We start from the raw sequence: 12,763 nt of genomic DNA, 5'->3' as shown, positions 1-12,763 counted from the left end.
GGCACATAAGAAAGCTTGTCTCTGCTGTCTTACTTAGAATCAAGATGTATTGATCCAGGTTCAGTCCAGTGCGTCTCTTGGTCCCAGAGGGAAGGCATATTATCTAGAATAATAACTGGAGAGGAACACTTCAGCATGACTGGCTTGTAGTAATAGGAACCTTCTTTTGTAGATTACTCACTGACCAGCGCTGACCTGTCGGCTCTGCAAGGCTTCACCTCCCCTGGAATGCTGTCTCTGGGGCAGGCTTCAGCCTGGCAGCAGCACCATCTTGGGCAAGCAGCCCTCAGCTCTCTAGTGTAAGTAACTGGAAATTTCCCTGGGCTGTGCACATGGCCTGCATACTCTATTGTCAGCTGGAGTCTTTTGCTTTGCAGGCTCTCATGAGCAACTCTGCCATGATTCCCGTTTATGTAGACACAGTGTTAGGGGCCAGTATTTTCTTAACGCAGCTGTAGACAGTAGCATGGTTGCTAAGCAAACCCAGCTTTCCTTAAGGGACTGGGAGAGCAGAACTTTTCCTTTTAACATGGTATCAAGGGATTCCCAAGGCCTAGATGCTCCCTGTGTGTGCCCCTTCTTTCTCACTGGCAGATGAATAAGCCATTGCTTCCCAGCATCACCTGAATCTGCTCCCTCAAGAAAGGCAGCTGAAAACACTCAAGCTCATCTGCCTCCCTTTCCTCTTTCTGCTTTGGAGAAGAGGGCTCAAGCCTGTGCCTTTATTTTCTCCTTAAATCTTAGTAGAGGAAAAAAAGGATCAAATTTCCTGTGCTTAGGACTCGTTTGATTGTTTCTAGCCCAGAACACAAACTGTTCCTTACGGGCATGGTGTGAGGCAAAGAGGATTTACAGTGGTGCGCAGGAGAAACCAGGCTCCCTGAGCTTTAGAAGGAACCAGTCTAGGAGAGCATCCAGAAGAGGGACAGCATTGCACCAGCTGTCTGCTTTGAACCTGATCAGGACTGGGACACCTTAGCCTCTTGCCCACCTTGCTGAGAACCAGCACTTGGATAGTGAAAGAATCCCACATGTAGATTCCAATCAGCAGTGCTCTGGAGAATTATGTTATGGGTGAAAGCGCCAAGTACCTTAGGGAAATGTTTTGCTTATATAGCCATTGAAGCCTTAGGGTTGTTCTGAATGGAAGTGTTAAAAATGGTGGATTTGAAAGCTGGGCATTGGTGCTGCCTAATACCCAGCTGCTCAGGAGGTTGAGGCTCAGGAATTGAGGACCAACCCTGGGCAACATTGGGAGATGTAGTGACAATAAATAAATAAATAAATAAATAAATAAATAAATAAATAAGCCCCAAGAAATAAGTTGTAATGGCTTAAAGCTTAGACATAGAAGGTAAGTCTCGTCTCCCATACTACTAACCCAAGCAGGTTCCTGGCCTTTCTGAAGCTATTTGCTTTGTGGAAAATGAGGATGATTCAGTTTACATCTCTTAGCTGTTGTGAAGAGATGACATATGCCTGTCATGGGGGCCCCCGTAGAGAAGATACTAAGGGACGGGAGGCAGCGAACAGAATCAAGGTCTGTATTGTTCTCTTTTTAGACAGCATCAGACACTGAAACTCCCCAAGTATGGGATCTCAGACCTTCAACCTTCCCAGACAGGCAGGGTCTGCTGAGCTGTGTTGTGTTATACATATATACTACCAAACCAGCTTACCTCTTTTGTTTTTTCTACAGGGCTGGAGGGCAGTTATCTCAGGGTTCGAATTTGTCCATTAACACCAACCAGAACATCAACATTAAGTCAGAGCCAATTTCACCTCCCCGGGATCGAATGACCCCATCAGGCTTCCAGCAGCAGCAACAACAGCAGCAACAACAGCCACCACCTCCACAACCTCCACAGCCCCAACCCAGGCAGGAAATGGGGCGCTCCCCTGTGGACAGTCTGAGCAGCTCTAGCAGCTCCTATGACGGCAGTGACCGGGAGGACCCACGGGGTGACTTCCATTCTCCCATTGTGCTTGGCCGACCCCCTAATACTGAGGACAGAGAAAGCCCTTCTGTAAAACGCATGAGGATGGACACATGGGTGACCTAAGGCTTCCTGGTTCATGGTTGTTCTTTGTGTTACTGCAGTGAGCTGCCCTACATATCTTAAATTGGTGAATAAGGACATGAGTTCAATATATTTATATGTACATACATACATATATATCCCTTTACATATATATGTATGTGGTGTGAGTGTGTGTATGTGTGGGTGTGTGTTGCATACACAGAATCAGGCACTTACTGCAAACTCCTTGTAGGTCTGCAGATGTGTGTCCACATGGCAGACAAAGCACCCTGTAGGCACAGACCAGTCTGGCACTTCCTTGGACTACTTGTTTCGTAAGATAAACAGTTTTTGCAGAGAAACGTGTACCCATATATAATTCTTCCACATTAGCCTGCAGAAACCTAGGGGGCCCCCTATTTGTTTTATTTAATTGTGCGGTGACTGTAGTTACTTCAGAAAAAAAAATGCTTTGTAGAACAGAGCAGTAGAAAAGCAGGAACCAAGAAAGCAATACTGTACATAAAATGTCATTTATATTAGTAACCCAACCTGGCATGGGTCTATTGCAAAGGGGTGCATGGGAAAGGGCTGTTGATAGTAAGCAAACAAACAAATAAAATAAAAGCCCCACACATAACTGTTTTGCACGTGCAAAAAAAATGTATTGGGTCAGAGAAGTGATCTTTAGCTAATAAAAAGGGAGAATAGAACATACGCATGAAATACTCAGAAATACTAGCCTAGAAATATAGAGCATTAACAAAATAAAATTAATATATTAAGTTATAATTGGAATATGTCAGAAGTTTCTTTTACATTCATATCTTTAAAAATTAAAGAAACTGATTTTAGGTCATGTATATTTTATATGAAAGAAAACACCCTTAATGAATTGATGACTATATATAAAATTATATCCACTACTTTTGAACACATTCTGCTGAATTATTTATATAAGCCAAAGCTGTATGTTGTAACTTTTTTTTTTTAGAGAATAGCTTTATCTTGTTTTAACTTTTTAGTTTTATTTTAAGAGGGGAGAAAAAAACAAAAATATCTTGCAAGCAGAACCTTGGAAAAAAAAAGCCATGAACACTTATTATTCTATATGTAAATTAAAAGTTGAGCCAAACTCTTTGTGTATATAGCATCTTAAATATATTATCACCTTTGATGTAAGTACCTATGTATTGTATGGTCACCAGATTATAAAGTATATTTTTGTGGATTGCCGCCAATTTGGGGGGAAAGGCGAAGTCCTTAAGTAGAGTATTCACTGTTTAATATTTACTATTTTGTTAAATATACTGTACTTTGGATTTTAATTATTAGCCCAGTTTTTCAAAGGATTGTGTAAAGGGGTTTCCCCTCACTGGTGGTGAATGTGTGATGTTCTGTTGTAATCTTTGTGCTGTATGGGGTGAGCATCATTATATATTTTATATGTGTACATAAATAGCAAAGTGGCAAAAAATTGGTGTTAAGTTCATCCTGCATAAATATAAAATGTGTTGTAACAGATTTTATAAGGCATTATTTAAAACTTGCCTTTTGTGAGAGAAAAAAAAGAGTAGAAAGATGACCTAATTTAACTAATACTAGAGAAGATGGCAGAATAGTAGAAGAGCACAAAGGTTTTATAAGTGGTAAATAATTAGGGAAATATTTGTGGGGAAAGGGATCTTTTTCTCCTTGACTCTGAAAATAGAATGAAGCAGCTGGTTACAAAATCCACGAGGGTTTTTAGCTGTCCCGTGGAAAGGCAAGGGCGTGTAGGGAGCAGCTCTCTAACGATGCCGTTCCGTGACACGGTTCCTGCTATCCTGACGGAAACTGGTGCCACCCTCAGCTTGGATTTTGAACAAGGCCTTACTTACAGGGAGACAACTCGTTGGCGATAGCAAGTTGATCCGTTTACTGGGCTTGTGCCATGAACAAAATTCAAAGTCCTGTATATCTTTTCTCCTAGATTTTTAAATACTCCTTTTCCTGAAAAACTTTAAAAGGGTTTTAAATGGCTGCTATTTTATATTGAACAATGTCAAGCAGCTGCCTGCAGTTTTTACTTGCATTTTGCTTTTCCCCCTAAATTTTGTTCCTTTCAGCGTTTCCTCATCTGCCGTTGTGACAGCTCACCAGCCAGGCTTCCAGACTAGCACACAGGGACTAGGTACACGCACCGCGGTGAGCTCGGGCCGCACAGAAGAGAGTGCTTCACTGACAGTGTGGTGGCTCGTGGTAGAAGCCAAAAAAGTGAGGATGCTGTCCTGTTGCCTCTGTAGTCTCAGCATTTGGCTCTTAGCAGAGAAGATGAGATTTTCTTCTTGAAATGTACTGAATCGACTTACAGGCACATTCTTCTTAAGGTCATACCTAATTAAAACAAGACAGTCTCCCAACACTGAATTTCCAAGATAACACTTACCACTTTGTAAACCATTTATAGCTTTGAAAGTGTTAAGTGGCCCTTTCGTTATTATTTATGCATGTTCATGAACTTCTGCTGTATATTGGAATAGGAGTTAACACAGTCACATTTACTGTCTATTTTCTTGTGTGCCTTATGAGATGGCTTTTCTGACTGTATCTCAATAGTCTTTCTTTCTATGCAGGTTTATAATCAGTACAACTACTGTTTTCTAAAGTGATACTACACAAGGCTCGGAGTTTGTATTTAAATTACACTGACCAAGTCACAATGTATTCCGTTTTCAGGAACTGAATATCTGACTGTTAATCTTTCCCCACGTGCCCAATGTGGTTTGGAGCATGTGGGCTTGACATCCTTCACCCAGACACTCATGTGTGAACACATCCACATCCACAGCTCTCAGTGGAAGCCAACCTAGAGTGGGGAGGACACTGACCTGACGGGGTTGCTTTAAAACTGACTTTCTTACCCTTTGAGACTCATGTGTTTTGTATGAGACACCATCACAGGAGAATTTTATCCCTTCAGATAACATATTTTATTATTAAAAACAAAAACAAAAAAAGCTTAACTTGCACTGGATACAGGAAGTCCCCACCAGCTGTACTTCCTCAGAACTCTAAGTGGTTCCACACTGAGAGTGAACGTCACCATTGTGTGAACACAGGTGGTTCCAGTCGAAACTCCATCCTTTGAGCCCTAATTACATCCATTGTGTTATAAAACTAAATCAGGGGTTTGTTCTAAGAGAACAATACATGTTTCACCATTTCCTTTCAACTTGTAAAGACGACTAATAATGTTTGAACATAATTTCTGTATTAACCATCATGCGCACAAGAAATACATAGTAAATACGGAGCCTGAAAACTCCTGGCATTGGATCATAAAAAGCTAGATGATTAGAATGTGAAAAAGACTTTACAAATGTAACCCTTTTATTTCTCTGTAGAAACTTTCTTCACTTTGCTGTGCAAGAGGACACTGCTTTGCTATATTTAAAATGGCTTTTTTAAAAGAGAATTTATGTATTTGGTAAATGTTTGTAGTCAACAGTTCACAAAAGAAGCTGTACACGGTTTGATCATGTAAAACCGTTTGGCGGCACAAGCTGGACTTTGTTGCCATCCTTGAGATGAACCTTTTAAGAAAAATAAGTTAATCTCAATTTTTCCCTGAATGTGTTGTTTTTTCTTCATTATACAATAAATATTATAGTGAAGTTTTTATCAAATGGTAAGACAATGCTAAAGGTCGTTGTAAGCTGTTTGTCTCCTGCGCTCACTCCAGTAAAGATGGCCTGGCTTTGACCACACACCCAGACTCTGTCCTGTTTGCCTCAGGGAACAGTAAGTGCTGCGCTGGCCACCAGGCATCCCTGCTCCCCAGCCTCACAGTGTGGCATCTAGACAGCCCTGGAGTCTGTTGGAAGCAGCCGGCCATCTGTTGCCAGTATCAGCCTGGCTATGTTGCAGCTCAGTTCAATCCATTTGTTTTGCTCACAGAAAGTACCCTGAAGTGTTAGGGGTGGGCGCTAGCACTCACTGTCCTATCCCACTTACCTAAAGTTTTTATGGTGTGAGGTTCATTTCTTTCCAGATTGCACACACAGCACTAAGGTCGGGGCAGCAAGAGGATAGCTGTCTGTTACAGCATACCGATAGGCCCTTCCCGCTAGTCACTTTTCTGATCATAACTGAAGCAGGAAGCCAAAGAAGCTCCAAATAGTTGTTCAAACCCACAGTAAAAAAAAATATCCTCTTCCTCTCCTTTGCCTTGTGAGCCAGTTCCTAGCTAAGCGCATTCTTGGTGTCAAATTAAGTTAATTTTTTTTGCACTGGTTTTGCTTGCTGGCTATAATGGGGCTCTTATTAGCAGGTTTTGAAAGCTGCTCGAGTCCTGTGGCTAAAAATATTCTAATCGCAGCTGCAGCTACTTAATATCAATTCACTTGAAGTTTCTAGTCAGCTCCCATGGGTGGCTTGGTCTAGCCTTTATCTTGGTTTTAAGCTGATTTTATGTCTGAGTGGCACCAGCCGAGAAAGTGATTTTCAGAGCCCAGTGCCAGCTGGAGGGCTGCAGCCCCACCCCACCCAGCCACCTGCCCAGCAAAGCGCCACCCAGTGGTGAATATTCTAATGGTGCTACGTCTAGGCTAGAATAACCCAAAGTGATTTGTCCTAGTTGGTCTAGAGTTGATGTTGTTAGTGTGCCTCACTGCAGGTGGCTGTCCTTCACCGGGGTGAAGGTTCTGGAGTTGATGGTGGCTGTCCTTTCCTGGGGTCACTAAATTGCTGTCTTCCTTTTGCAACTGGTAAGTATCTTCAGGTAATTTGAATACTAGGTTTCTCCAACTTTCACCCACTTTACATCTTGGCCTCAGCAGCTGTTGGTACAGCTGTTGCCTGTTTTCTATATTCATCAATGGAGATTAAAACTCAGGTGCAGCTGCCCCGCCCACTCGGTCGCATCTTTAGGGATTGACAGCGGTGTCTTTTAGTCTGGGTTGTAATCCCATTTTGTTCCACAAGCTCTTCTAGTTTGGGCTTTTAGGAGCACCATCAGGTCAGCACTTCTCCAGCACTTTCTGTCCAGGCTTGCTTCTCGGACCACAAGATATTCCATACTTGTGTTTTCCCTCTCCTTGCCCTGGACCAGGTGCTTCCTCAAGGATTGATTTGTTTTATCAGAGAGTGGCATTCTGAAACCAAGACCTAGACAGTCGATGTTCTCATTGATACTGGGGTGTTAGCAATGTTGGGCTCTGCACAGTGGAAGCTGTAGGGATGCTCACTCTCTCATAGACATGCCTAAGGCTGCTGAGTCCACTTGGCTACATCCTTGTATTCGTATTGTCTCTTTTCAGCTGTAGCTTGCTTGCTTCACTTCTGGGAAGAGCCCCAGCTGCTCTTACCTATGGTCTTCCGGCATACTCTATTCTAGTACATACAGAAACTAGTTGCAGATTTCCCATCCCATCCCTTCCTGGGGAATGCACATTCGCTGGCTATATTAGAGCATGTGAGCAATTGAGGTTGGGGTTCTTTGCCCTAGCTTTACATTATCCAGTCGAGATCATGCCCAGCAGTTGCTTTGTTCCTGCCCCCCTTGTGTAGGCTTTTTTGTTGCAGAGTTGGGCTCACCTGTAGGTGTTTTGGTTTATTTTGTGTGCCCTTCTTCCCTCATAGTTAGCTTCATTTATGGATTCGTGATTTGGATTTGCGAATGGCATCCTAACCTTTTGGAGGTCAGCGTTGGGGATTGTACCCAGACCTTGTACATACTAGGCAAATATTCTTCCATTGTTCCTTCTCTACGAGCTGCACAGAAAGATCTCGGAGAAATGTCGTTCTGGTACCCTGTTCCTGATTCATATCTCCCACTTAGCCAGCATTGAGAGCCAATCTGATTCATATCTCCCACTTAGCCAGCATTGAGAGCCAATCTTTAGTTTCCAGCCTGCTTTTCTTTTGTACAAGTATACAAGTCCTTTGATCTATCTGAAGGTCATGCCATCGGAGTGGTCAGTTCATAGAAACCAACATCACTGTTCTTAAAGCATTTTGGCATCTGGTATGTGGATTGCCTTAAGTTCACAGCTTGCACCTATAGAAGTTTACAGATGTGTGGTATTTAGAAATGAGTCTCAGGCTTGGCAGTGGTGGCACACACCTTTAATCCCATCTCTCGGGAGGCAGAGTCTATGCGAGTCTGAGGCCAACCTGGTCTACAGACCAAGTTCCAGGACATCTAGGACTATTACACAGAGAAACCCTGTTTCGAAATGCCAAAAAAAAAAAAAAAAAGATTCTCAAGCCAGGCAGGGGAGAAACACACCTTTAATCCCAGCACTTGGGAGGCAGACACAGATGGATCTCTCAGTTCAAGGCCAGCCTGGTCTACAGAGCAAGATCCAGGACAGTGGCACAGAGAAGTTTCACAGGGAAGCCCTGACCCCCACCCCAACACACACACTCAAAAGAAATCCTCAAAAAGAAGCAATGTGATTCTAAGTACCCCAGAGTAGAGCATAGAAGTGTGTAATAGAAGACAGCAAAATACAGCATCCAGTAATACATTGCCACATCTAGACTCTTACCAAAAATTCCCAGGCATCAGGGAAAACACTGAAATCTGTAACTAGGGGTGGGGAGATCGTCTGATGGGTTCAGAGTGGCACGAGAGATACACTTAGCAGATGGGGGCTAACGCAGTTCTTAGCAACAAGAAGATGCTGGGAGCATGAGCTCAGTGATGAGGAAACGGGAAGGTATAAAAAGTTCTAGGAATTGAAAACACCTGAGATAAAAGATGCATTTAATGAGATGATGTCCTATTAGATATCACAAGAAGAAAAAGTAATCAAAACCACACAAACAGGAAGGCTGAATGAAAAAAATGAATGTAATCTTGATGAGACTTACAGCCTCAGACCACTCTCTACAGGTAGAGAAGAATAATCAGGAAAATTTAAGGATGACTGCAATTTTCCAGATCAGATGAGACTGTATGAACTTACAGATGTAAGAACAAAAGCATTAGGAATAACGAACATAGTAAGTAAGGAAACTCCATTTAATGGGGGTGGCCTCCTCATGCCATGAGTCACTTCTGATTTCCCTGAAATAGTGCCAAGTCCTTAAATGTAGAACCCAGGTTGTTGCATGTCTGGCTCGTTTTGAGACATTCCTACGACATTTCCTCAAAATTCTATTTATGCTCCCTACACACCAGGTCCCTGGCTACTCAGTTTCTGGTGGGAATAGTCCCCACGTTCCGCCTTCTAGTCCTTCAGTCACACTTAAAACGCAGCTGTCCACTGTGTCGCTGGTTCCCACTGCCCCATGAGTGTAGCTAAGCAAACGTCAGCTCAAGTCACCTAGAGCACCTACTATGACTCTCCCAGCTAACACATTACCCATCCCCTCTCCTAGTTTAGCAACATCTGGAGAGCAGGGGACAGGGGGCCTGTCTGGTTATCACATCCCCTCTTGGTGTTCTGAAAGGTTAATGAAGAACTCAAGCATATGGGTGGACGAATGGATGGGGTGGAAATAAAAAGGAACGTGTTTCCTATTCAGGGCAATGAACTATTATCTTAGAATAACCAAACACAGCCAGCGGTGAAGGGGTAGCCCTAAGGAGGCTAGGGCAGGCCCACTACTCTCCAGAGCAAATTATAGGCCCCGGTTGTCTCAAAATCAATTGAATTATTTAATTAAGTAGCCAAATGCTTTCTGAAGAGCTGGGGAAGTCTCCCCTGGACCACGTTAAGGCCTGAAGAGGTATTAAGAGGCACTACTATCAAATAACCCCAGAAACCAGAAAGTTATAAAGGGGCCATGGGGTTAGGGAGGGAAGATAATAGGGGATGGTTGATATAAAGTGAGGAATGAAATAATGGGGAGGGGACAATGACAACACTTTCACAAATGTTTTCTTGCCATTTGTATTTCTTTTGAGAAATCTCCGGTCAGTTTCATTTTTATTAGGTCCGTTTTTATTAGGATTTTTGTTTGTTTTTGATGTTTGATTTTTTTGTTTGCTTTTATCTCTTTGGTTCTTTGTATACTCTACACACTAGTTCTCCATCACCTCATGAAGATTTCCTCCCTTTTTGGACTTCCTTTTTAATTAATTGACTGTTTCCTCTGCCGTACAGAAACATTTTAGTTTTATGAGATCCTGTTTGTTGATCTTACTTCTCGAGTGACCAGAATCCGATCCAGAAAGAACTGTGACTAACGAAGTGTTGAAATGGACTCCCTAACTTTTTCCTTTAGCAGTTTGAGTTCGTGGTTTTATGCTGAGGTCCTTGATTCATTTGGCGTTGATTTTTGTGCAGGGTGAGAGCTACAGCCCTCGTTTAACTCTTCCACACGTACGCATCTAGTCTCTGCAGCACCATTTTTGAAAGATGGCATATTCTCTCTGATGTATGTTTTTTTATATCTTTGTCAAAACTCAGGTGGCTATAGTACATGTATTTTTATGTGGGTCCTTCATTCTATCCCATTGATCAGGTGGCTATAGTACATGTATTTTTATGTGGGTCCTTCATTCTATCCCATTGATCAGGTGGCTATAGTACATGTATTTTTATGTGGGTCCTTCCTTCTATCCCATTGATCAGTGCGTCTGTTTTCTACCAATACCGTGCTGGTTTTATTAAGATGAATCTGTTATATTATAGCTTGATAATATTTTTCAATAAGAGAAATTATGGGGGGGGGCTGGAGAGATGGCTCAGTGGTTAAGAGCATTGCCTGCTCTTCCAAAGGTTCTGAGTTCAATTCCCAGCAACTACATGGTGGCTCACAACCATCTGTATAGAGGTCTGGTGCCCTCTTCTGGCCTGCAGACATACATACAGACAGAATATTGTATACATAATAAATAAATAATTTAAAAAAAAAAGAAATTATATTAGCGCAAAAAAAAAAGAAAAAGAAAAAAGAGGCACTGCTGTGACCCATGGCACTGGTGGAGCAGTCTCTGGAACCTTATGCATCTTTGAACAGGGGTAGGAAGGGGCACAGGGCTGATACTGCCAGCACCATGCTGTGCCTTCCAGGGGCAGTGAGAGACCAGACTAGCCTCACCTGTCCTCAGCTGCGTGCAGTCACCTAGCCTTGCAGGCCTAGCCACACTTTCCCCACCCTGGGGCTCCTGCTTGGCCTGGTGACGCCAGCCAACCCTTCTCCCTGGGAATGAGTATGAAGAACCCCTCCTCCACCATGCTGAGCTCCAGGAGGAAAGCAGCCAAGGGGAGGCTCTTACCAACACAAGCCAGGCTGACTCTTTAGACAAGGGAGGGGTCTACATCCAATGAGGTTTACACCAGCGAATTGGAGGGGGCGGGAACTAGGCCAGGGGATGTGGCTAAAGTGATAGAGCACTTGCTTAGTGTGTGCGGGGGAAACCTTTCCTTTGATTTCTGGGCATTGGAAAGAAGTAAAATGAACAAAAAATTTAAAAACCTAAAAACAACAAAATAGGGTCCGGTGAGGAGCACACCTCAGTGGAAGAAGAGATGCTAGGGCCGGGGGGGGGGGGAGGCAATCCCCAGCACTCTCGCTCCCCACAAAGGGAAAATGGGGTGCATCAGTGGTAGCCACAGTTCTTGAATCCCCCCACTGGATGACTGACTCTTCCCAGCACTGACCAAATTGTCTGATTCTCTCCACCACTCTCTCCTAAAGCCTTGCCTTGAGAGGCCACAACTACTGGTGCTTTCGCGGACACGGGCTGCCCCAGGGTCTGGACACCATGCAGGTCAGCAGAGCGTCTGTCAGCCTCACCGAGAGCAGGCTGGTGGGTAGCAGGACATAAAGGTTATAGGACAGGAAGGGCACAGACACTGAAATTGCCAGCTGGGGCAGGTCCCTGAGCAGCCCTATTTGTCAGCTGTAGGCTCTTAGATTTCTATCTCTAACGTGGTGACCATCAAGACCAACTCACAAGGGGAGTGGAAAGGCGGGATTTCCTGTACAAAATGCTTGCCCTGAAGGCACTCAAAGAACAAGGAACTCCTGTGGGTTATACTTTAGTGTGTTTTGCTCTTGGCTACAGCCATCTTTCTTTCACTCGACTTCAAGCTTTCTCTACCGGGTAGGTACAGCCCTGGGGGCCTGTTCTAACTCACTGGACTGTCAAGTCTGTTGCCCCTCCACCTCTCTGTCCCCTGCTGTTCAGGTAGGCAGCGCACAACCCAGCCTGGAGCCTTAGCTCCCTAGGGTAAAGTCAGCACATCCAATACTAACAATTCCTTAGTGCTCAACAGGAAGAGATGCCCAACCAAAGAGATGGGCTATTTCTTCAAAACATTCACGTTAGCCGGGCAGTGGTGGCGCTCGCCTTTAATCCCAGCACTCGGGAGGCAGAGGCAGGCGGATCTCTGGGAGTTTGAGGCCAGCCTGGTCTACAAGAGCAAGTTCCAGGACAGGCTCCAAAGCTACAGAGAAACCCTGTCTCGAGAAACCAAACAAACAAACAAAAAACCATTCACTTTCTTGGAAACTGGAGTGACAGCTCTGTTGTTAAGAGGGCTTACTACTCTTGCATAGGACTCCAGGGTAGTTATTAGCACCACAACAGGCAGCTCACAGCTGCCTATAACTCCAGCTCCAGGGGGGTCCTACACTCTCCAGAGTTCCATGCACAACCCCACAGAGACGCAAATGCACGTAATTTTAAAAATCTTTTCAAAAGCACCCCAGTCACCAAAATGCAGCAGATTAGCAGGAAAGGAACTCGCTGGTATGCCTTCCACAGACCTAACTGAACTGTGAAGCATGTCATGGAGGTC

At 43.9% G+C, this 12,763-nt stretch overlaps 1 protein-coding gene across 5 annotated transcripts in view; it reads left to right on the top strand.

Moving 5' to 3' along the window:
- Mef2a (myocyte enhancer factor 2A) overlaps positions 1 to 5,707 on the top strand; it is a 120,950-nt gene extending 115,243 nt beyond the window's left edge. For all 5 annotated transcript variants that reach the window (XM_050149108.1, XM_050149112.1, XM_050149110.1 and 2 more), the window contains 2 exons: positions 173 to 299; positions 1,700 to 5,707. In XM_050149108.1, the coding sequence (XP_050005065.1) occupies positions 173 to 299; positions 1,700 to 2,063 (491 nt within the window). In that variant the 3' untranslated portion in view covers positions 2,064 to 5,707. The remainder of the gene's footprint in view (positions 1 to 172; positions 300 to 1,699) is intronic.
- The last annotated feature ends 7,056 nt before the right edge of the window (positions 5,708 to 12,763 follow it).

Source organism: Alexandromys fortis, unplaced genomic scaffold (genome assembly GCF_014885135.2).
Source record: "Alexandromys fortis isolate MF-2015 unplaced genomic scaffold, M_Fortis_MF-2015_v1.1 scaffold_67, whole genome shotgun sequence".
In the NCBI taxonomy this organism is placed as follows: Eukaryota; Metazoa; Chordata; class Mammalia; order Rodentia; family Cricetidae; genus Alexandromys; species Alexandromys fortis.
The sequence above is the reverse complement of the archived record's forward strand: the minus strand, read 5'-3'. Positions and strand labels throughout refer to the sequence as shown.